Genomic DNA, 26,732 nt, shown 5'->3' on the forward strand with positions numbered 1-26,732 from the left:
ATCTATCCATTTATTAATTTCCCTTGTTTACTTAGATATACGTCCATTGCTTGCACATCCCCCCTAGCCGCCGCAGGGGAACCTCTGGTGGAACCTTTGCTCTGTGTGGACCTTGGTCACGGGTAAGCAACATCCGCAATTTCTTTCCCAATGTTAAATTAATACATTTTGATTACTTTGTTTATGTTTTTTTATATATTGATTGATTGTTAATCAAATTGCAGATTTTCTCCTGAGCAAGCGGTCTTAGACTGCGAAACTAGTTGAGACATGCTTTCCGTGAACAATTATCTCAATGTCATCCTCCCCCTTTGGGGATCTTTATGCTGGTGATATATATGGATTATTCATCGTGCATTTTAATGTGTATTTGAGAATGTATTGTTTTATTTTATATTAATTTTGTATTAATAATAAAATTATTTATTTATTTACTATATAACTTGAATTCAAACCAATCAAACCAGTACCGTGATAGTCCATTTTTCTGTTCTTTGGGAGACCAGGTTAGGACCAACCTCCCTAGTTTTCTATTTCCCATATGTTGGATGATGGTACACCCCCTTTCTATATTTACTCAACTCGTAGAAGTTATACATTTACACTAATTTAATTGCCAAAAGATCTGTAATGGCTGTGCAATCGCAGAACCAAAGAATCTAAAAACCAAAGAACACTATGGGGGTTATTTACTAAAGGCAAATCCACTTTGCACTACAAGTGCAAACGACAAGTGCACTTGAAATTGCACTGAAAGTGCAGTTGCTGTAGATCCAAGGGGGACATGCAAGGAAAATAAAAAACAGCATTTTAGCTTGCACATGATTGGATAATAAAATCAGCAGAGCTTCCCCTCATTTCATATCTACCCCTCAGATTTACAGCGACTGCACTTCCAAGTGCACTTTCAGTGCAATTTCAAGTGCTCTTTGCACTTGTAGTTTGCACTTCATAAATAACCCCCTATGCCTTGCATCAAATTTTAAGGCCATTCATAAAAAACTAAAGTCACAGGACCATACAGAGCAGACAGCTACACAGGTTGAAAAAAAAGAATCACAGCAGCTAGGTCTCTAATGCCGCGTACAGACGGTCGTTTTATGCGATGTAAAAAAACGACGTTTTTAAAAACGTCACTTTAATTGACTGTGTGTGGGAGAAAACGTTGTTTTATGTCTTCTAAAAAACGACCAAAAAAAATTGAAGCATGCTTCAATTTTATGTGTCGTTTTTCAAAACGTCGTTTTTTACTTCACCGAAATTGACCGTGTGTAGCAAAAAACGACGTTTCAAACGACGTTTTTACACCCGCGCATGCCCAGAAGCTAGTTATGAAGCGAGCTTCAATGGAAAAACGTGGTGAACGTAACCTCGCTTTGCTAGAGCACTGTGAAAAAACGATGGTGTGTAGGCAACATCGTTTTTGAAAATTGAAGTTTCAAAAACGTCGCTTTTTACTCCACAGAAAACGTCGTTTTTTTACATCGCATAAAACGACCGTCTGTACGTGGCATTAGGTGCTAGATTTATATCCATGATCTGTTTGCATTTGGGCATATTTATCTGAGTTATATATAAATTAGTATGACATCTACTAATCATTCACTGTAATTAAAAACACATGTACCCGGATAAAAGCTACACCTGCGGTTAATGTTCGGTGAATGTCACATTCACTGCTTATAAATATACTCCTTGATGCTGAACTGATAAAATATGTGAACCAAATGCTACAGTATGACATTTTATGTAATAAAAAATGTAGCCATCTTTTTAATGATCCATACTCCTTTGATCTTTATGTCTTAACAAAGGCTGGAACAGTTGGTCTCTACCGTTTTGGTAGGCCTGTATAGTCTATGATATAGCCTATGATTAGGTTATTTAATCCTTAAGGATTAGTACACCGTCCATTTATTGTGGCCTTAGTTCTTGGAATTCTACACTATGCATCTCCAGTATCTAAAGTGGTTGTAAAACCTTACATATACCCAAAGAACCCGCGTCAGGTGATGCACAGAGATTAAACAAATCCTCCTACATTTGTTGTACCTGTTAATCGTCAGTCTTCTCTTCTCTATAGCAATTCAAGATCCAGAATTTATAAAGCTTGTCTGAGCTGAAGTTACACTCTGCAGAGCTCATGAAAATGAGTTCTAAGAGCTGATTGGAAAGAAGGGACCCCCCCTTCACACAGCGCACAGGAACAGAGCTGAGACTGTGAATCAACTTGAGTTCCCTCCCTGTCACCTTTTTTCTCTTGGTGTCAAGAAAACATGAGAGAAGTGACTCATGCTGATAGCAGAAGAACAAGGCAGCAGACAAAAATGATACTTAGTACTCTTAATTAAAGGGTCACTAAATAGCTTCCTTTACCTTACTGCAGTCCTGGTTTCATGTCCTCATTGTTAGTTTTTGCTTTGATGTTGCTGTAATTCCTCTCTGTTCTGGACACTTCCTGGTTGTCTGTTTCCTGATCACCACAGTACTGGGAGATTTCTCACTGTGGTGACTAATCAAGGAGGTGTGTCTAAAACCCCTCAGCACCAATCCAGTTTCGTTTTGCAAAACCTTCACTGCCCTCTATTGGCTCTCTGGCTCTGTACATCAGAGAACCAGGAAACAACAGCAAAAACTAAACTGCAGGCACATTATATGATTGTTTTTTATCTATTTTTAATCATTTTTAAAGGAATCAGTTAACTATTATGTCTCTATACCCTGTAAACAGTCATTTCAGCAAGAACATGTATTTATTTTAGTGACCCTTTAAGTCACCCCTCTCACTGTGTACATCGGCGGCAGGCACAGGAGAAAGACTCGGTGGCCGGGGGAGAAAGGAGTCCCAAAGACAGAGCCAGCAGAGAGAGGTATGTGAGGGGGGAGACGGATGGCAGCACACATTTTGTGATTTTGGCAACATCGTCGCAATCACTTGTTATTGAGCGAGCGGATTCCCCCACACTACATTTAGTCCTGCTAGAAAGCAACTTACTGCCCTTAACTGTATGTTCCGGGCGTCGGGGGACCCCATGCTGCTGCTGCCCCGAGGCGCCCTGCCGTCCCGAGGCCTGGCCTCTGTGGCCTTGTGGGAAATCCGGGCCTGCTTATATTCAAGTAAAGGGTAGAACACATGATCTGATTATTAAAAGATCTAAAATCAATGTACTTACTGATTTGATCCTTTTTTCTGGGATTCCATGTATTCTTGCATAATAATATAAGTGCTCCAATCCAGTCATGAGTTCATCCAGTGCATCCTCCTGAGGGCAATACCCAAAGGACGACCATTCTGTATTGAATCCTAAAACATTCACCATATTCCTGGATGAAAGAGAAAAATTCTGGTGAGTAAATTCTGTCCAATCCATGTGAACGAACTGACAAAATACTTTTTATATTTTAAATACCCCATGTAGTTCCTGACTTGGATGTTTCCACTAGATGGTGAAGTATCTCCTGTGAGCATCTTGAATGTTGTGGTCTTTCCAGCTCCATTTACACCGAGCAGTCCAAAACACTTAAAATATAAAACAGTTTAACTTAATGGCTGAATCCCAAACAATTAGTGAAATAGAATAAGAGGAAATAAACATCAGTGATATAAGTATGATACACGATGACCAGCTACTGTTACGCCAAATATAAAGTATGAAAATAAAATTATTGTAGTCAAATGTAAGCGTAAACATTTTCTTCTTTAACTGCTTGCCGACCAGCGCACAGCCATATACATCGACAGCTCCGTTGGTGTCCCGCAAACTCGATGTCCACGGGCATGCCCGCAATCGTGTCACGGTGAGGAAGAAGGGGGAAATGCTGATATAAACAAACATTTCCCCAGTCTTCCTAGTGACAGGACGGTGACCACAGATTTCTGTTTTCGGAAGCGGTGATCACTTTTGTGTTACACACAGCCCATCCCCCCTACAGTTAGAAGCACTCCTTAGGGCACACTTAACCCCTACAACGCCACCTAGTGGTTAACCCCCTCACTACCAGTGTCATTTTCACAGTAATCCGTGCATTTTTATAGCACTGATCGCTGTAAAAATGACAATGGTCCCAAAAATGTGTCAAGTGTCCGCCATAAAGTCGCAGTCATGATAAAAATCGCTGATCGCCGCCATTACTAGTAAAAAAAAAAAATAATAATAAAAATGCCATTAAACTATCCCCTATTTTGTAGACGTTATAACTTTTGCACAAACCGATCAATAAACGCTTATTGCAATTTTTTTTTACCAAAAAATGTAGAAGAATAAATATCGGCCTAAACTGAGGAAAAAAAATGTTTTTTTATATATTTTTGGGGGATATTTAATATAGCAAAAAGTTACAAATATTTAATTTTTTTTCAAAATTGTTGCTCTATTTTTGTTTATAGTGCAAAAAAACAAAAAAATGTAGAGGTGATCAAATACCACCAAAATAAAGCTTTATTTGTGGGAAACAAATTTGGGAGCCACGTCGCACGGCAGCGCAATTGTCAGTTAAAGCAATGCCGAATCGAAAAAAAAAAAACGTTTTTTTTATATATTTTTTGGGGATATTCATTATAGCAAAAAGTTACAAATATTTCATTTTTTTTCAAAATTGTCGCTCTATTTTTGTTTATAGTGCAAAAAATAAAAAAAACTGCAGAGGTGATCAAATACCACCAAAATAAAGCTGTGGGGAAAAAAATTGGGAGCCACGTCGCAATTGTCAGTTAAAGCAGTGCCGAATCGCAAAAAGTGGCCTGGTCTTTGACCACCAAAATGGCTCGGGGCTGAAGCAGTTAACCACACCGGCAGTTTTATGTCCTGAGGGATAACACCAGTTTAGAATCTTTTTGAAATAGTATCATCATTTGCACAATATGTTAAATGGTGTACTATGGCACACGGTAATATTCACCTCTCCAGGTGGAATTCCCAGGCTCGTGTTGTTGACAGCAAACACTTTTTTGTTGACCTGATGGTAAACTTTGGTTAAACCTTCAAGAACTAAAAGATCTTCATTTGCACAACCAGAGTCTACTCGGTCTCTCTCGGCTTTTACATCCTCATCTTCATCTGGATCTTTCACAATACGGGGGTACAGCTTGAACAGTTTTTTGAAGAAAGTCCTAGTGCATAAAATGGGTAAAAAATGTCCTTAGTTTTCCTCAAAGTATTAGTTTAAATCACATATCCTCTTAATAACACTACTACACAGCTGGAAAAAACACAGTTAAAGTAAGCTGTTATAGCTGCAAATGGTGGGCCAACTCAATATTGAACCCTATGGACTAAGACTGGGATACCATTATAGTTCATGTGCGTGTATCGTCCCAATACGTTTGACAATATAGTGTATCATATTTACCTGCTCTGTGCAATGGTTTTGCACAGAGCAGCCTCAAACCTTATCTTCTCAGGTCCCCTGCTGGCACTCTTGGCTCTTCCCCCCTGCCGAATGCAAGCCTCTTGCTTTTGGGCACTTGTGCGCGCTTGTTTGAGGCTCAGCCCCGCCCCGCCCCCTAGCTTCCTCGTCACTGACTGTGATTGACAGCAGCAAGAGCCAATATCTCCCACTGCTGTATCTGAACTAAGGATGATCGAGAGAGCATTGTCTCTTGTGCACATGCCAGGACTGAGATTGGGCTCAGGTATGTATTAACCTCCCTGGCGGTATGATTCTTTCAGAAAAAACATGCTAAAAGCGGTACCATTATTTGCAAGGAAATTTGGCGTTTTATATTGTAGGTCTGTAATTTTTAGAAATAACTCACTTAAATCTGACCAAACAAGATTCTAATAGGCATCCCGTGTATTACATTTTTTTAAAAACAAAATTATAAATTATAATATAATAAATAATTATAAATAATTATAACAAATAATAATATAATTATAATAAAAATTATTCAATAATGTAATCAAATCAAAATCACTGAAATTTGCTCAGTTGCAGAATTGTCGCTGTCATTACTTTTATTTTTTTATGACGAATTTCCCCACAAATCGCTATCGCACAATTCTGCAAGTGATTATAATTTATTATCGCTGTTTTTTAGCTGATCTAAAACTATTTTTGACATAAAGGGACACTTTTGGTTGCTATGGACAATCTACAGTTTGCAGGGAGAAAAAAAGGTTTTTATTATATAAAAGTACATGCAGGACACTGGGCAGACCACTAGGGACAGGGGGGGTGTGTTTTTTTTTACATACAGTACTGTAATCTATAAGATTACAGTATACTGTGTGTATAGTGTTTGTTTACGTTTTTGAATTTGGCGCCGTTCTCCGTCCCCGTGCGTCGTAACGTCGCAGGGAACGGAGATCGGCGTCACACGGAGGCACTATGTGAATCGAGCGAGGTCCCGCTCGCTCACACAGCGCGGTGGCATCGCTGGATCCAGGGACAAGGTAAGTAAAAAGTGCCTGTGGATCTAGCGAGGCAAGCCCGAGACTGACTCGGGGTTACCGATAGTAGCAAGAAAATCTAACCCCGTGTCAGTCTCGGGAAGACCGCCAGGGAGGTTAAGGGGGGCTTCCGTGAAAGCTGCACGCAGAAGGTTTTTAATTTTTTCTGGAAGCATCAAATTAAGGCCTCTTGCACACGGGAGTAAAAATTGCCATGTTTTTAGTGATCTAGATATAGATGCATTGTTGTCTATGGAACCATAACAGCTGTGTAAAGATCAGCAATAGAGTGATGAGTACAGAGCCGCAAAACATAAACAGACAATTTTTCATTTGAGTGCAGTAATTTACGCGCATACACGTGTTTACGTGCCGATACGCATATATTGCAATATTTGTAATGAGAGAATTTTATACTTGTATACACCTATGTGCCTTCATATGCATTCACATGCAGTTAATTCTTATGTCTGTGTGCAACTGGCTTAGGAGAAAAATATTAATCTTGTCTCTTAGGCCAGAATCACACTAGTGCGTTGCGTTTTGGAGCTCTGTTGTCTTTGCGAATTTCTCTATAAGGTGTTCTGCAGATCAACTGCATTTTAGTTGCAGATCAGGTGCGAATTTGGAGACCTGGGAGAGGGGAGGGGGAGGGGGGAAGTGTATTGAACTGAATGAGACATATACTGAAGAGAAATGAACAGATCTGCGAATTCAGCTGCGTACCCATAGAAGATAATGGGACTGAATTCGCACCTGAACCGCACCGCAAGACATAAAAACCGCACGCGGTTTGGAGGCAATGCGCAGTGCGGATGCATCGCACATATGTGAACCAGCCTCATTGAAAACAATGTATTTTAAAATGTCCTGCGATTTGGATGCGGTTGAAACCGCACTCAATTCGCTTAGGTGTGAACCTAGCCTTAAGGTTTGGCTTCTGTGGTTTCCAAGCAATAAGAAGACTGTTGCAGGCAATTTGGTTCTATCTACCCTTTTCTCTGTATATGCCAAACCTCCTTTAAAAAAAATGGGCTTTGATTTGGAAACGGGACCTAGATTTTTGATGAAATAAGCTTAGGTCTGAAGAGTAACTTTATCATATCAGCCATTTTGATTCAACCTAAGCCATCTGTGTATGCTTTAGGATGTAGGGCACAAATGCATCTTCTACAGAGACAACACATCTTTTTAGTGCATTTAAAAAGTCCCAACTTTCAGTTCTGAGTACATGCGCAAAGCTGAATGCAGCTCAGGTGTTAAAAGTAATATATAACATTGAGGGGGTTATTTATGAAAGGAAAATTCACTTTGCTCTACAAGTGCAAAGAGCACTTGAAATTGCACTGAAAGTGCGCTTGGAAGTGCAGTTGCTGTAAATCTAAGGGGTAGATCTGAAATGAGGGGAAGCTAAACTGATTTTATTATCCAATCATGTACAAGCTAAAATGCTGTTTTTTATTTTCCTTGCATGTCCCCCTCAGATCTACAGTGACTGCACTTGAAAGTGCACTTGTAGTGCAAAGTGGATTTGCCTTTCATAAATAACCCAGTGTGACATCTGCATCCAATAAAAACGCCTACTTTCTCTGCATCCAATAAAAACACCTACTTTCTCTATGTAAGACGTATTCATACCATACATGACTGCTTGTGATTACTAAATTTACCATTGTTACATTTAAAACAGGTGAGTTGGGCCCCAACTATGTCAATGAAAATAACACATTTTGAAATTTAAAATAATTCATCCATGTAACTGTAATCAATTTCATATTTCAGTTTGTATCCTCCTCTCTTTTTACATATAGGGTAACTGTAAATGGTTTTAATGAAGAGTAAGTGTTGCACTCAAAACAATAGTTGATGAGACCCCTTTCTGATATTCTATAAAACTCAGCCATTGTGTAGTGGAAAGCGCATTTATAAGACTTTCCCTTATTTAACAAAAGAAAAGGCAAATGCGTGTGCTTATTACCAAAGAATTTCCAACATATTAGAAAAATTGTTTTATAATAAAAGCTTCACCAATCAAAATAACTTTTTGTTGACTTTGAAGGAAGTCCTACATCACCAAATATTCATCGGATTATTGCAAGCAAGCTGATGCTGGCACTTTAGCACTCTAACATATAACCTGATTTTTTGTTTATAATAGAGTGGGAAAGGGAATAGAACCTCTGCCAGTTTTTTATTGCTGTCTGTGTCTCTACTGTGAAGATGTTTGCATATTTCCGGCCCTGTACACAGGGGCTCAGTGTGGTGAAAAATCTCCAATTTTAATACTGACAAGCAATGATACACTTTGAGTACAATGGAGAAAGTCCAATTGCTGCATATTCCTCTATTAGCAAGATTCCCTTTTATTCTCTGTCCCAGTGACAACCAGAACAAGAAAAATGGAAATTTCTCCCAATGGAAATACAAGCAGAACCCAAAACAGTTCCTACCCCTTACCCCTTTCCAAATATTACAATTGGGTTTTAAATTTCGGCTTAGCTTTAACAATAAGGCCACTTACTTAACACTGTAGATTATTCCATCATTGATTAACAGTCGTAGCAGAAAGCAGAATGTCCCTTGGACAGTCATGGCCACAAACATATATCCCAGTATGTCCATGTCGAAAACATTCACTTTCTCGCTACTTCCAAAGATGGCTAACTGGTCTTGTATAGCCTGTTGCTGTGCTAGTTCAATCAGCCCATAACCAAAACAGAACTGAGGGAAGACCTTAAAAATGTTTGTGAGGACAGTGTATGTGGTATTCAGGCTCTGTAAGAAAAAATAAAATATATTAAGATATGGAAAGTTACAAAATGTTGTTAGCATATTTATAGGTTTAGCCAGGCAGTAGATGGTTGGCTGAATCTGATTTGCAGAGAAATTATTTATGGAGTTGGTGGCCACTTTTAAAGGATATTTTCATACATACAAAAAGCTGAGCTTAAGAGCCCAACTCTGGGCTATTTATTTTTTTCATATGATTTCCCAGCTGGTTAAACACCCATGGTTACAATATTCTCCTTTAATCTGGTGCTGTCCCCAGAAGTACTGCTTATCTGCCTCAAGATATCTTCTCTCTTCTGGGTTGAATAATGATCAGTGTCATTCATTCCAAACAGCATGCAAGATAATATGGGGTTGACTTACTAAAGGCAAATAGATTGTTCAGTTTGTAAGAGAAGTTGTACTTTGCATAGAATGTTTCCCCAGAGCTTAGTAAATGAGGTGAAGCTGACTTCCATTATCCAACCATGTGTAAACAAATTTATTTTTATTTTTTTCCTTACATTGAGGTCTCTGATGAAGCCACGTGACGTGGCGTAACATGTTAAGGCCAGATATACCCGAAGGACGGAAGTGACGTGGAACGCGAACGTAAATATTATTTATTTGCCTACGATCCTCTAACTTTTGTAAGAGCAATATATTTTGAATAAAATCCCCATTTATTTTATATTATCACGCTATGGGAGGCTATTTGCTTATGCTTTTATCCACATTCTGAGACACTTACCCACCGAACTATACGGACATCTATAGTATCTCTGGAACCTTGTGGTATACTGAGTGTAGCTGCTGGAAGTAGAACATGGCTAGGACCGGATACCAGAGAAAGCCAGGAGATAAAATAAAGGTGTATTTTATCAGGAGTGAGGTAAGCGCTCTGAGAGCACTGAAACCTGGGAGAACCTTTTAGTAGAAGATTGTGTGTTCACCAACACGAAGATACACCAATTTTGTTCCAATTTTATTTAGGAATTATTCCACATGCACCATTGCACTTTATTTGCACTGTTGCACTTTCTTTATGTCATTGGACTATATTGGAATATTGTCATACACATTTGAGATATTATTTATCATTTAATGTAGGTAGTTACGCTTATTATTATTTATTTATTTCCCATTTTGGTGCACTTGTTTACACTTTAGATTGAGCTGCAATCACCATTACACATATTTAGTTTTAGTGGAGGCACGAGAGTCTTCACCTTAATGTATTTGAGTTGGCCTTGCTACTGTTTATGCTGACCTGAATGCCCTCATGTGCCTAGTCTTTACTGTCATTAATTTGTATGCTAAATTGTGTTATTATCATTGTTAATCCATTTTATGCTTGCTTAGTTACCAATCATATTGGGTGACAATATATTGTTTGCCTTTACTGCCTGGTTTGGTGCCTTTTTCCTTTCATACATCGCTGCTACTGTGTACTAAGTATTACCTTTGTTGATTTCCTGGAATATTGTATGTTTGTACACTCAAACTGGTGTGTGCGAGGGGGCTGAGTTTTGTTTGGAAAAGGTTGAGGCAGAAAACATAGGACCCATCCTTATCAGCAGCTCCTACAGGAGTAGGGCTACATATGAAATCTTTAAATATCAATTTTTATAGCTTTGGATACACAGCTATGCATCATGCATGTCTTTTTAACAGCTTTGGCATAACATTCATCAACTACTAAGAACAATTCCTTTATTATTCCAGTGGGATCATTTGTCAATGTGTCTAGGGAATTGTACCAAAATACAATCTTCTTCTGTAGATTAGATCTCACACTGTTTCCTTTACAGGGTAATGGATATGATTTTTGCTGATATCTGTGATATTTAGAGAAGATACTAGCAAATCATGTACAAAAAGTTACTAATAGGACATCAGTGGAAAATAATTTAAGTGGAAATAGATAGGAAAGTACCCAGTATATCCTATTAAAAAAAAAATATATATATATATATATATATTCTTCAGTTACGGTACTTCCTGGTTTCCAGACCTAGGCAAACGATGTCATGCATCTTGGGAGTCTGCCAGAGGGGTGGAGGGAAGGAGAAATTTCTCAGCCAATTTCACCCCCCTGCATGCATGCCTGAGCTTGGGCAGATGAATTCCAAATGAATCATCTGTCCTTACTCAAGATAGCCATGGCCAGGCTTGTGGTACTCTGATGCAGTGTAGTTCTACTTTAATTGTATTGAGAGATGCCATTTAAAGGATATTTCAGTTTTAAATGCTGGGAGTGAGCTCAGTTGCTGTCTGTTCTCCCAGTGCATAGTGGACATTAAGGTTCCATTCACACCTGCGTGCCGTAATGTGTTACTTTTTTAGCGCATGTCGGTGCGTTTGTCGTGCAACAGCATATGAAAGCTTACTCAGTTGAATGGGCTTCCCTATGCATTACAAACGTGCCAAAGTAGCTCAAGCACCTTTAATTGGCACTGAGCCATAAGCATTTTGCGTTCCATGTTCCACAACAAAGCACAACAAAATATGAGACTGCTACCTGCGTTTGGTGTGCCATTAAGAAATAATGGCACCACAAGCATGTTGCACATTTGCCACGGGCAGAAATACATGTTTGTGCTGGCATTTCCAAAGACTCAGCCCTGCAGCTGTTACAGAACTACAAGTCCCATCATGCATCTGCTTCTGTCATGCTTGTGGCTGTCAGAGTCTTGCAACACATCATGGTACTTGTAGTTCCACAACACCTAGTGGGCTGAAGTTTGCCTACCCCTGCTATACAATATCTTTATGTTCACAAGGCACAACTGAATTTCCTGTTATATTGATTTCCGAGTGACCAGAATTTTATTTTTATTTTTTTGCTGCATTCAGTAAAATATTGAAACGTAGGCGACAACAAATGATTATCTATCCTAAATCATCTTTTGTTTGTAAAACTGTTAAAAGCCGTTTCTTGTTAGCTTAGATGACCTGGGTTACCATACACCACTTCTCTTTGCACGTTGATAGCATTGTATTATACTGTCTATTATATATATTATATTTAAATAATCCCTTGCAAAACAGAACATAATGAGGGTGGGAGAAGATCAGGCACTGCTGCATTGTACACTGTTGACACGCTAACATGTTTTCAAGCCCTGGAAGCAGGAGAAGCAAGTGTTTGCATAGTTCATGGGAGGAAAGCATAGGTAGGCACCTAAAGAATAACAAAGCCAACCTGGTTGACAATAAAAAAATACAAACGTGCAATAATGAATTAATGGTGCACAAATCCTAGCTAACATTACAGTTTGAGAATACAAAGAGATGTTGAACATTTGACACATACTGTATTTATTGGCGTATAACACTCACTTTTTTACTGAAAATAGAGGGTAAACTGTGCCTGCGTGTTATACGCAGGGGGCTGTGGAATTATTTTTTCCTGAAACTTCCCTCTAAAAGTTAGGGTGCGTGTTATACGCCGATAAATACGGTATGTATTGCAAACATTTATTTATGCATATAGCTGTTCCACTTCTTAAGAGACAGCTATATTGTTCTAAATGTTAAATATTTTCAGGTTTTGTATTCACAATGACAGCTAAAAATCATTGCTGGTATTTTATAAAATCTTGCCAGAAAGGCAAATTATACAGTGACTCTGAGATACATACTGTATATAAGTGTACAATGTTAATAATATACATTGTTGACAACATTAAATACCTGGTATTTTTCGTCAGTTGTACTTGTCTGCTGGAGAAGCATATACACTACAGAAGAAGAGATGATGGTATTGATGCCAATAAATAGGTTGATGCACACGTAAGTAATGAATGCCATGCCAGCGTTCTTGAAAGTTCCAGCTATCAGATACATCCAGGCAAAAGTTGCATAGCTGAGAGACACAATTGTAAAATATAAACGACCATGGTCAAGTACCTTCTTAAAATAATAACAGATATATTCATTTAGTTTATTTACCCACATAGTGTGTGTTAGACAAATTATGTTAGCTTCATAAACATATGCATTAAACAAACTATTATACTAATTCACATGGTACGCAAGAGACACTGTGCTGCACCACTAAACATCTATAGTATTTATCAAGTGGCACAGAGGACTATGTTAAATTTCATGCTGTGTTAAGCACTTCAGTACCAGGCACTTTTACCCCCTTCCTGCCCAGGCCAATTTTCAGCTTTTAGTGCTGTCGCACGTTGAAAGACAACTGTGTGGTCATGCAACATTGAACCCAACTTCAATTTTTATAAATTTTTGAGACAGAGTTTTCTTTTGGTGGTATTTAATCAACACTGTTTTTTTTTTGTGAACATTTTATAAAAATATATGTTTCTGTTATAGTATTTTACAAATAAGTTATTTTTTTTTCTCCACTGATGTGTGCTGATGAGGCTGAACTGGTGATGTGCGTTGATGAGACACTGATGGCCACTAATGGGCAGCACTGATGTGTTGCACTGATGGACACTGATGGGGCTATACTGATAATCAGTGTAAACAATGTGTGGAAAGGATTGTCGATAACCGGCAAGTCTGTTTACATGTGACCAGTTGTGATTGGACACAGCTTATCACATGGCCAAAGGACACAGTGGTCACAGAGCATGCCCGATGCGCTCCCCAGGAGTCACGCGGGAGGATGTCCATAGATGTCCTCCCAGAACTGGAGGTCCACGCTCTAGCTGTCTTTTGGCTATAGCAGGGGCTGGAACAAGTTAATCATTGTTAATGTAGTTCAACTTGAGAAAAGAAAAAGGACAAAAGTACAAAAAATATTCAGTAACAGCCAATCAGGAAACTGATTGCTATAAATAAAAAAAACATTTGCTATCCCAAACAGCATCTTCAATGTTATTCTTGCTTATAAGTGTAGCACCCTCCTAGTTAAGCTGCTAGGATGCTAGGTAAATTTATTCTTTGGCTCATTTGTAATCATTGGAGCAGTTGCTGATTTCTTTTGGCTGGTACTGTACCAAGGAAAATGGGCAGCATGTATACGCGGTATGTCTATTAAATAACAAGACTGTGATTCCACCTAGTAAACAAAGCAGTCATATCCGGTTATAACTGCATGTATGGTGACCTTGAACATGTTTGAACCCAAGCAGCAACACTATGAAGTTCAGTTGATTGTGAGTTGTCATTTAATTTGGTTGTGTTTACTGTAGTGTGCCGAAAAAATGCTAAGTTAAAAGTTTAAAAAAGGTGTCAATTTGAATTTTTTTGTAAAATTGCACAAAACACCAACATAATGTTTTCAAATGCTTACTACTGCTTATGGGAATGATGGCCTGTCTTGTGCGCATGTGTTTGAGTGTAACAAAAGATTCAGCAAGGGACGTGATATTGTCGAAGATGATAAACGCCGTGGATGACCTTGCACTTCAAGAACCGAAGAGAACGTAGAAAAAAAATCAGTTTGTTTCGAAAAGACCGCTGACTCAGTGTTCGAATATTATCTGAATCCGTGACACTGCATGGAAAATTTTGCACAAGAATCTTAACATGACGAAAGTTTGTGCAAAGATGGTCCCAAGGGTTCTCTCACCAGAGCAAAGGAGAACATTGCAAGGAATGTTGTGTTGACATTCTACAGCAACTTGAAACCTGTTTCATAAAGTAGTCTCTTGTGACAAAACCTGGATCTTCCAGTATTTGAACATTTGAACATCCTCCATATTCACCCGATTAAGCACCATGCAAATTTTAGCTTTTCCCAAAAGTTAAATCAGTGTTTAAAGTGGTTGTAAACCCTTACAGACCACTTTAACCTACAGCTAAGCCTAGATTAAGGCTTATCTGTAGGTGCAACAAATATCTCCTAAACCTACATGGTTCTGGAGATATTTGCAGAAAAGACTGCACCAATGTCTACGGCACATGCGCGCTGTAGACAACGGCGCAGGCGCACTGAGCGTGCCGTTAGTGAAGGCGATCGTGCCGTCACTGACGGCTCCCGCGCGCATGCTTGGGAGTGATGTCATCGGGGTCCGGCCAATCACCAAGCACCGCTGCAGGGGCTAAAGTTGAGTTATTTAATTAGTCTCGTTATTTAATAGACACACCTCGCATATGGTGCTGCAGCCTATCCATGGGGATGTGTGCCCAGAAGGTGACTGACCAGATTAGTCTGGGCTGCAGTCTTCTGAGGATATCACCTGTTTAGGTAGGGGGGGGGTGGCTACTGGACATTGTGTGGCTCCACTTAAGGATCTGACCCACTTAACCTCACTGACAGACATCTGGAAGAAGCTGAATGGGCAAAGCTACTCCACTGGCTTTGGGAGTACTGCTCTGTTGCAAGATCCTAGTGACTGAGTACTATTGAGATTGCTGGGTTTGTAGTTCCTCTCCTGACCGGTACATACCAACCAGTCCCCTCTAGTTTTGTGGAAAAACTTTAAGCTAAGTAGTTCCTCTCCTGAGAGGTACAGACATAGGTCTCCTCTGATTTTTGCTGGTAGGACTGTCCTGAAAAGTTAGTCTCTAAGAGGATTGCATGCTGAACTGAGTATAAGAATTGTTCCTGAAGTTTGCAACTTAGAAAAGAGCATCCTCTGTTTCTGTTAGTGGTTCTGAAGTATCCCATACTATACATGCCATCCAAGTTCTCTAAAGAACTAATAATAATAATAATAAAATAATATTAAAGAAAAATACATCCCCTAGACTTCTCTTTGTGTCGGTGTGTGCTGGCACCCTCTGTATTAGCGAAAGAACTTTAGTCATCATCATTATCTGTGCTGAAAGTGTACAGTGACTATGCTTTTGACCATCATCAGCCAATGGCCATTTCAGGGGTATCGCTACAGAAGCACTTTATTTGGTAGTGTTCCATATACATTGCCAGCAGGAGGTGGCATTATGAGGTGCTAGATCTAGGAGCTTATATGTGCTTGGACTTCAACAGAGCCACTGATGGTGACTACGGAATTGGCCCTAGCATACTTTTCCAGACTGAGTATTACTTTGCTGGTGACAGCTGACAAACAGGTAATGACAGACTAGCTACAGGCATGGAGAACAAATGAATACATGGAGTGACAGGGTTGAAAGAACACTGTCAAGAAATGTAAAGGCTGAATGTAAGGATGGTGGTAAAGCCAAGGTAACAATTAGACAAGAATTATATGCACGGAATAACAAGGCTAAGAAGCCGGGATGCATAGAGATACCAGAGTTGAACATCAATTTTTCTGTGGAAAGTAATGACACATGGCAGGCCTTAATTAGACAAAGGTTGAAAAGACCACACAAGTGGGGATATGGTGAAACAGGACAAAATACAGAAAACATTGAAGAGATCACATAGCATGAGCAAATCTAAAATAAACCCACTGAGGTGACCAGCTTACCCAAACAAAATAAACAGCAGAGACACTCCTCCAAGGTTGGGGTAGTTGTAGAATGCTGGAAGTTTAAAGGCTGCTATCATTGCAATGGAAAGGCCAACTGGTATGAAGTAGATGGCCTGGTGAAGAGAACACAAAATAACTTGCTTAGTTGTTCATACATAAGGATGAATCTAATCAATGAGAGAATGTGTACATGAAGAAAATTAAAGCAATTAGCATTGCATAACATTACAATTGTCAAAATTATTTCTTCTTTCAGCAGGCATGTGTTAGCTCACTCAGGCATTTCAGGGAATCGGTAATTATTGGTTTAATTATTAATGGAGTTAACCTAAGGGTAAGTTTATATTCTGACTGTAGTTTAACATTTAAGAAACATTCTACAATAAAGAACTGCCAACCCTGCACCTGAGCCATGGAAATTAAGGTTCATATACTACTCCTTAGAACAAAGGGGGCACTCTTTTACACCATCAGAAATTGCCCAAGGTAAAAGCAAAAGTCAGAGCAGTTTGGACCAACATATATGAACAAATCCTAAACATCTTGTCAAATTTAAGGGAGATCTACCCATTGTGTATGACCTTCCATATGATGGCGTTACATTGTACAATCTTATTATACAATGTATTTACAATCTCTTTAGATTTACCAAAACTAATAATATGTAATATGAGGACAACCTTAAGCAATTTATGTTATCTGTATTAAATAAGACAGGTCTCTACAGTACATAGTCAATGGTAGATTTAAAGAGGGTTGTACAATCAAATTGCATAGTGTATGGTCAGCTTTGCAGCCTTTTCCTGTATACTTTTTTACATGAATAATAATGTCTGATTAATAAAGTTGAAATATGTGATATTGTATGTTAAAAGGTCATATGGAGAACATATCACATAGTCATATTGTTTGAGTCATCAAAAGGGGGAAAGTCCTAATGAGGCATGACATGTTTTCCTTGCAATTTCTCCTGATTTGCAAAGCTTTTTCACTAGGTGAAAAAAGATCATTGTACATGTCAACATTGCTTTAGCTTTTCAACTACTGCAAGCTACTAAAATGCTAGTTGTTGCACAAGGAGCCAGTGGTTCTTTGATGATATAGAAGTACATTAGGAAGAACATAGGGTAACATTTAATATAAAATTACTTTATCTTTGCTTTAACTTAAGCCAGACTTTTTCTTGCAGTTTTGGTTATAATAGGGAAACATTAGTAACCCTGTCAGGTTTTTTTTTTTTTTTTGCTGTATCCCTACTGGGGAGATTTATCCTCCCTGTTTGTTCTAGTAAACATTTTCACAGGGTCTGAAAATGAGGGAAAACCCAAACAGACAATAGAGCAGGGATAAAGGGAAAACCTTCAATTAGGGACAACAGTTGAACAGTCAATGGTTGCTCAAGTAGCTCACTATATGCCTTGTACACCCGTCGGGAAAACTGCCATGACAGCTTTTGGCCCGGGAAAACTGGCCTTGTGTATGCTCCATGGCAGTTTACCCGACAGGAAAAGCCGCCGGGAATCGCGGCAGGGAAAATTAGATAATGTTTTTTTTTCCTGCTGCGATTCCTGGCGGTCTTTTTCCCGGCAGTTTCCCTATGGGAAACACTGGGATGGCGTATACACACGGCCGGGTTCCCAGCCAAAGCTCTCATTGCAATTTTCCAGATGGGAAAACCTCTGGTGTGTACACAGGGAAAGTGACCAAGCAGGTTCTCGGTTTTCCCCCCGGGATTCCCGGCAGACTTTTTACCACCGGGAATCCCGATCGTGTGTACGGGGCATTAGAGAGATTTCCTCTTGCTTCCTGCTGTGTCCTTAAAACAGGACTAGAAGGGAAATCTCCCCAATGGGACACAAATGGCAAAAACCTTGACAGGGGTACCCATATAAAAAAAAAATATATATGTTTTGGCGTTCGATTTATTTTACCAGAGAAATTACTCCCACAGGTTATCTGCTTACAGTGCTGAGTACAATAACTTACTAGATACAAAATAGTTCAGCATTAGATATTATAATTAATACAATGATGTAAGCAGAGAATTCAGACAGTCACACGCAGAGTTCCCATCATGGTTTATCATCACAAGTCTGCCTTGGTTCTAAACAGGAGATCAGAAAGTGATAGAACTACTATATCCTTTTCTAATTTTTGAAGAAATATATTAAAATAGAGTTTTAGTCCCCCACCTTAGGTTCATTCTGATTATGCATGTAGCCATCCTGAGCTAAGCAGAAGTGACTCTTTAAATTTAGTTCTACTGGGCTTTTAATCAGCCTGGGCTTGTAATCAGCCCAGCTAAATTGATAGTTTTGTGCTCATTTGGTCTCCCCTGAGCCTAATGTTCTTGTTTGCTTCTGGCTGCTGTCAGGGAGAAGATACAATAATGCTGGGTTAATAATATTTATGTCTCCCTGGCCAACCACTAGGAGGTTTACTGTTTGCTAGTGGTGCAGGCTGGGGGGAGCTATAAATGTTTGGGGCGACTATTTGAGCTCTCTTGTCTCCTAGACTTTGCCTGCTGGCATTCTTGACCTGTCAGGCATGCTGCCTGGGAAGGCCACTTTGGTATAAGGGTTAAACTTACACTGACTTGTTGAAGGTAGATTTCCTCAAAAGGAGTGGAGTTAATCCTAGGAAAGAGCACTCAAAAGGAACTTTTCCAACCTGGCAGTCTACAACACCAATTTATCCAACCCCCTCCTACTTCTGGCTAGTAGGACTAAAACTGTAGTTACAACTGTTCTCACATAGGCACTACCACTCCTGCAATCACTCCCCTCATCACTACTGTGCCAGCAATCCCCCCCATGCACCTTTGTTGCTCTCACCCCCCCCCCCCCATCCAGCTCTTACCACTGCAGCTGACCTTTATCCTCCTACTCCTGCACCACATTTGCACACCCACCGCCTCTCTCACCACTGTATTCGTCCCCCATCCTCTCCCCCTGCTCTCGCCACCTTTTCCCACATGTGACTTTCTTATTTAGCATTGCCCCAACTCCTACCTCAAAGCTTGTTGCCACTGTACTAATATGCACTTCTCTTCTCTCTGCCATCACAGCCATGCATCCTTTTTTTTGCAGCTTGTTCAACGAATGTGCACACTTTTGCTAGTTAATGTTGATAAAACTTTGTAGTGCCAGCAGTACCATGGGCCGCTAATAAAATACCACGTCTTACCATTCATTTTAAATGAGTATTTGCTTAAATTAAATGAAAAGTCTGGGTACAACATTAATAAATGTTACATACATTCAATACTATGAATAATGTTAAGTCATTATGAAACAACTCCAAGCAAAATATGTTCACACCGAATTGCTTCATTTATTGATCCTCCCTGAATCAATCCCAGTTTTCCTTAATTTCCTTTTCAGAACTAAACATTTTGAGTAGATCTAAGCTATCTTGTTTTTTGAGATGTTATGTATATAGCAAGCAACAGATTAAATACAGAATGGAGAATTTATAGCTCCAAGAGCTAAAGAACCTTCTTGCATTTCCCCAGACTACAGCCATGTCTCGGGGCAGATGTAGTCCTGTGTAATAGGCTGGCTTTTTTTTTTATCATTACTGTGCATGGTTTGCGCTTACTAAATTCATTTCTCACTGCTAATATTTACTTGTATACTCAAGATATTAGCATCATAATCCATGTTTTCTTGTGTTTGTTCTAAACAAACACAACCATTTAGCAGTTTTCCAGCAACCAAAAAGAGACACATGGGAAAAACTCAAATCTGTGTCAGGCAATTTTGTTGTGCTAACTACAAATGATAATGATAAAAATTAGAACACCTGCCCATTATTTAAAGGACCACTGTCACAAAAGATATTATATTCTGCTAACTGTATACAGTTAATATATGTAATGCTTGTATAGCTACTTAAGTGATTGTAAAGGATCGTTAAAAAATAAATAAAAATAACAAACATGTCATACTTACCTCCACTGTGCAGCTCGTTTTGCACAGAGTGGCCCCAAACACTGACTTCTGGGGTCCCCCGGTGGCTCTCGTGGCCCCTCCTCACTTCAGATAACCCCCTAGGAGAAGCGCTCTCCCGGGAGCCACTAAAAAAGGTTTTTCAACTTAATGCATAGAATTTACAACCCCTTTAAGGTCTGCCCTATAGCAGTTTTTCTGCTAAAAGGCGACACCTCTGCGCTGGATACTGACTCTTCTGCGTAGGGGGCGTGCATGTGCGCCACCGCCGGCTCGCTCCCACTGTGATTATACACCGCGGGAGCCTATCAGCATGTACCGCGGAGTCGATGTCCGTCAGCACCTGCCGATCATCTAACAGAGAGGCAGAACAGTGGTCTGCCTATAAAAACAAAGCAGATTGTCTATCTGACAGTAGGGGAGAGATAGAATTTCTGTCCCTGAAAAGCAGGGAACAATTCCATCTCCTAGTAAAATCATCTCCCACAGTGTAGTAAAACACTGACTAGCCACTTACCCCCCGGAACATATTGCTGCCTAAAGACCAGAGTACTTTTTGCGATTCGGGACTGCGTCGCTTTAACAGACAATTGCGCGGTCGTGCGACGTGGCTCCCAAACAAAATTGGCGTCCTTTTTTTCCCACAAATAGAGCTTTCTTTTGGTGGTATTTGATCACCTCTGCGTTTTTTATTTTTTGCGCTATAAACAAAAATAGAGCGACAATTTTGAAAAAAATGAATATTTTTTACTTTTTGCTGTAATAAATATCCCCCAAAAATATATAAAAAAACATTTTTTTTCCTCAGTTTAGGCCGATACGTATTCTTCTACATATTTTTCGTAAAAAAAATCGCAATAAGCGTTTATTGATTGGTTTGCGCAAAAGTTATAGCGTTTACAAAATAGGGGATAGTTTTATTGCATTTTTATTAATTATTTTTTTTACTAGTAATGGCGGCGATCAGCGATTTTTTTTTCGGTATTGCGACATTATGGCGGACACTTCGGACATTTTTGACACATTTTTGGGACCATTGGCATTTTTATAGCGATCAGTGCTATAAAAATGCATTAGATTACTATAAAAATGCCACTGGCAGTGAAGGGGTTAACACTAGGGGGCGGGGAAGGGGTTAAGTATGCCTGGGTGTGTTCTTACTGTGGGGGGGGGGGGGTGGCCTCACTAGGGGAAACACTGATTTTCTGTTCATACATTGTATGAACAGAAAATCAGCATTTCCCCTGCTGACAGGACCGGGAGCTGTGTGTTTACACACACAGCTCCCGTTCCCCGCTCTGTACCGAGCGATCGCGTGTGCCCGGCGGCGATCGCGCCCGCCGGGCACACGCACGGGAGTCGGGGGCGAGCGGGGAGCGCGCGCGCGCGCCTCCGGCGGCGCGCACGCGCCCCCTAGTGGCGGCTATACGATAGGACGTATAGCTACGGGCTCTCGCCCAGGAGAGCCGACCTGCCGCCGTATAATGACGGTGGCTGGTCGGCTACTAGCTAGACACACAGTTAACCCTTTGATCACCCCTAATGTTAACCCCATCCCAACCAGTGTCATTAGTACAGTGACATTGCATATTTTTAAGCACTGATCAATGTATTGGTGTCACTGGTCTCCAAACAAAGTCAGTCATTGTCCGAATGTCCGCCACAATATCACAGTCCCACTATAAGTTGCTGATCACCACCATTACCAGTAAAAAAAATTGAAATAAAGTTTGTGGATACTATAACTTTTGCGCAACCCAATCAATATACGCTTATTGGGATTTTGTTTACCAAAAACATGTAGCAGAATACATATTGGCCTACATTAATGAAGAAATTAGATTTTTCAATTTTCTTATTGGATGTGTTTTATAGCAGAAAGAAACAATCTGTTTTTTTTTTATATTTATAGCGCAAAAAAAAAAATGCTCTATTTGTGTGGAAAATTGTCAAGTAAAGTAACACAGTACCGTTTTCACAAAAAATGGCCTGGTCTTCTGGAAGTCAAGTGGATATACAGTAATTTTTTTTTTTTTTTTTTTTTTAAAACCCTTTACTTTACTCTACACATTTATATGCAGACCTAGATAACAACATAGGTGAATAACTTAATATGGGATAAATATCTTTCTCTCACATAACATTTTTCTCTACTACAACATCTCAAATTGATGGCAGCAGTGTTTACTTGAGAATAGTATCAAATCTCAATCTAGGTCATCTATGGGATATACCTTAAATATTGACCATTATGCCGCATACACACCATCACTTTATGTCAGGGATCCTCAAACTACGGCCCTCCAGCTGTTGCGGAACTACACATCCCATGAGGCTTTGTAAAACTTTGACATTCACAGACATTCACTAGGCCTGATGGGAATTGTAGTTCCTGTACAACTGGAGGGCCATAGTTTGAAGACCCATGCTTTATGTGATGGAAAAAAAACGAAATTTTCTATGAAGTAAAAAACGACGTTTTTGAAACTTCAATTTTCAAAGACGAAGTTGCCTACACACCATCGTTTTTTCACAATGCTCTAGCAAAGCGAGGTTACGTTCCACCACTTTTTTCCATTGAAGCTCGCTTCATAACTAGCTTCTGGGCATGCGCGGGTGTAAAAACGTCGTTTTAAACGTCGTTTTTTGATACACACGGTCAATTTCTGTGAAGTAAAAAACGACGTTTTGAAAAACGACACATAAAATTGAAGCATGCTTCAATTTTTTGTTGTTTTTCACAAGACATAAAACGACGTGTTCCCCCACACACGGTCATTTAAAGTGACATTTTTAAAAACGCCGTTTTTTTTCATCACATAAAGTGATGGTGTGTACGCGGCATTACACTTAGGCCCCTTTCAGACGTGAAGATCGTATGTCCGCTTTTTCATCCATCCGTTTGCGGATGAAAAAGGGACATACATTGGTCCCTATGTGATTGCGGATGTTAGCGGATAAACATCCGCTGACACCCGTAATCACCCGCCTCCGCAAAGATCCGATTTTGCGGACGGAAGAAAACCCTATTGTTTCTTCCGTCTGCGGATCGGATGAACACGGACACACGGTCCGTGTTCATCCGATCCCCCATAGGGGAGAGCGGAGAAAAGACAGGGCGGTCCCTCCACAGTGTGCGGGGACCGCCCTGTCAGCCGACAGCTCAGTGGGGATTTACGAAGCAATCCCCGCTAAGCTTACGGACACACGGAAGCAGATCATTACTGATCCGCCCTGTGTGAAAGGGCCCTTATAGGCACAAACAGGCTGGAATGCAAGTTCAAGTGGTTGTAAACTTCAGTCATGGAATCTGAGAAAAGCACATATATATGTAGTGTATTTCCTTATCTTCCTCCGAAGTTGTAAGTGTTGTTTTTCTCCGGTGCTTTGTTCCTCTATTATCAGCATGTGTCGCCAATGAGAGTTTTTCCCAATGCATGAAATAAATTTGTGTCGGGGGGGGGGGGGGGGCTCCGCAGACATTTTGTCTATCCAGAACACATTCTTAGGGGGTGTATCTTATGACATCATGTACTAAGAAGTACCGTAGGTTAAATGATGCTGGCTGTCATTTAACCCAAAAACATAAAGTGGACCATCTGCGTTAGACTAAAGGTAGGTATTGCAGCAAAAGGAGAGACTGCTGGCCTAATTATTTTTGGAGATGGAGATCTGTTTTAATACATTTTCATTTTCTTTTATAAAATCCACTGCAATACATAAATAAATCAAACTATAAGTCACAAAATTGTTGACGTTGCAGTCTAACTTTAAATGCTTATTCTAGAATGCAAGTTCCTGGTTGTAGCTTAAAAAACATTTTTTTTTTGCTAAATATTTTATGTAATTTCCAAAAGAAATAAATATGAATTTTATTGCTACAAGTCTGTTTGTTTTAGTCCCCTTTTTCCTTTTTAATGAAAGAAACTGCAGCAGTGCTATATTTAATGTATAAATTCATGTTCTCTTCTCTATGGCTGAGTGTGAACTGTTCATGTTCCTCTCAACGTTATTTCATTTTTATTTTTGTGTCCAGTCATGCCCAGTCAGCATATTATCTCCGTTTGTTCATAAAGTGCAGAGACAAACATTTGACAAATGACAGGGACCTGTCCTTCACTGATCCTCTTAGCAATATACCCCAGCTGTCACTGACATATCCAAGGTCAGCCACAGAGTTTTGGCTGTGACTTGGGCTATTAGGGTTAATGAGGTGTAAGAGAAAAGTAATGTAGATACAGTAGCAAGAACTGTGTTGGATGACTGGAGAAGTGTGATTTGTCTCTGAATACAGCTTCACTTTCCTACAAGTGCTTAAGGCAGCTGTCTGTGTTACTCAGATGTTTCCTATAAAATATTCATATCAACTTTCTGAACATTATTCAGTGTACGCAGGGCAAGGCTGCAGGCTAGCATAACAATTATCGGGTTACTGTTGCTAAAAGCAAAAATCTAAACTCAATTTTAGCTACATGTTTTCCCAGATAGCAAGGCATTTGGATTAGGTATTAGTTCCCTGCAGTTATAGGGAAACATATATTTAAGGCTAGCCCTATGGTAACTATGGGACAAAAATTGTAAAACATGCAAGAACTATATTTTTTCAAATTGGTTGTGATTGTTCTGAATAAATGCTCCCTATGTATCTGCTTGTGCCCAAGGCACCATTTCCAGATGCAAAGATGACTTTTCAAATGGCACAGATTTGCAGATGGCACAGCTCCAGGGGTTGGCACTGGCAGTAGACCTAACTAGCGTGTTAATGTTTTCTCTTCTATGGTTAGTACAGATCTCTTTGCATTATGCAAAGCTGGCCTACTTAACACCTCTGCTTCCATCTTCAGACTGTTTTAGTAGTGTAACAAATACAGGTTTGTGATTATACCACAAAGGCATGGGTAAGGGTTTGAGCAGATGTGTTTTGGGTGGCATTTGCTGCCTCACAGAAAAACATGGGTCTGACCTGCCAACGCTTGCCTTGACCATACGCATAATAACCAAAGTGATAAAATAGAGGAACGCTAGTACTGTAGACTAAGGGGCACATACACTATATTACCAAAAGTATTGGGACACCTGCCTTTACAAGCACATGAACTTTAATGGCATCCCATTTTGTAGGGTTCAATAATCAGTTGGCCCATCCTTTTCAGCTATAATGGTGGTATAATCACAAACCTGTATTTTTTCAGCTATAACAGCTTCAGCTCTTCTGGGAAGGCTGTTCACAAGGTTTATGAGTGTGTCTATGTGAATGTTTGAGCATAGACACACTTTAGTGCCTGACCTCACAAATGCGCTTTTGGAATAATGGTCAAACATTCCCATAGACACACTCCTAAACCTTGTGGACAGCCTTCCCAGAATAATTGAAGCTGTTATAGCTGCAAAGGGTGGGCCAACTCAATATTGAACTATACGGACTAAAGCCTTGTACACACAATCCGATGGTTGGCAGGGGATTGTCTGTTGACAGACTGTTGTCCTAAAATCTGACCGTTAGAACGCTCCTTCTGACAATTGTTGTCCAACTTTCGGGCAAAAAATGTTGGATGGCAGCCTAGTAAATTTTCGGCGCTCATTTTCAATGCTCACCAAACATGAAATTAGCAGAAGGGGCCCAAAGGGTGGCGCTCAAGAGCTGAAATTCCTCATAATACATCACTACGTTCATGTTTGTTGGCCGACAATTGTGTTTCGTTAGGATGCAAGACAAGATCCAGGCACATGCCCTTTTGACAGAAATCAGACGCTAGGTTGTCTAACAATCGGATCGTGTGTACGAGGTTTATAACTGGGATGTCTTTAAAGTTCATTTACGTGTAAAGGCAGGTGTCCCAATACTTTTGGTAATGCAGTGTATATTGACCTAATACTAGCATTAACCTCCCTGGCGGTATGATTCTTTCAGGAAAAAGGTGCTGAAAGCGGTACCATTATTTGCAAGGAAATTTGGTGATTTGTACTGTAGGCCTGTAATTCTTAGGAATAACTCACTTAAATCTAACCAAACAAGAGTCTAGTAGGCATCCTGGGTATGACATTTTTTTAAAAACAAAATTATAATATAATAAATAATTATAAATAATTATAACAAATAATAATATAATTATAATAAAAATTATTCAATAATGTAATCAACTCAAAAACACTGAAATTTGCTCAGTTGCAGAATTGTCGCTGTCATTACTTTTATTTTTTATGACGAATTTCCCCACAAATCGCTATCGCACAATTCTGCAAGTGATTATAATTTATTATCGCTG

At 39.6% G+C, this 26,732-nt stretch overlaps 1 protein-coding gene across 1 annotated transcript in view; it reads right to left on the bottom strand.

Moving 5' to 3' along the window:
- ABCA12 (ATP binding cassette subfamily A member 12) overlaps window positions 1-26,732 on the bottom strand; it is a 292,157-nt gene that overhangs the window by 25,718 nt on the left and 239,707 nt on the right. The window contains exons 47-52 of the mRNA XM_040357483.1: window positions 16,514-16,629; window positions 12,858-13,029; window positions 8,914-9,167; window positions 4,900-5,110; window positions 3,411-3,520; window positions 3,174-3,324 (exon numbers count right to left, since the gene is read on the bottom strand). Of these exons, the coding sequence (XP_040213417.1) occupies window positions 3,174-3,324; window positions 3,411-3,520; window positions 4,900-5,110; window positions 8,914-9,167; window positions 12,858-13,029; window positions 16,514-16,629 (1,014 nt within the window). The remainder of the gene's footprint in view (window positions 1-3,173; window positions 3,325-3,410; window positions 3,521-4,899; window positions 5,111-8,913; window positions 9,168-12,857; window positions 13,030-16,513; window positions 16,630-26,732) is intronic.

The sequence above is a fragment of the Rana temporaria genome, chromosome 6, assembly GCF_905171775.1.
Source record: "Rana temporaria chromosome 6, aRanTem1.1, whole genome shotgun sequence".
NCBI lineage: Eukaryota > Metazoa > Chordata > Amphibia > Anura > Ranidae > Rana > Rana temporaria.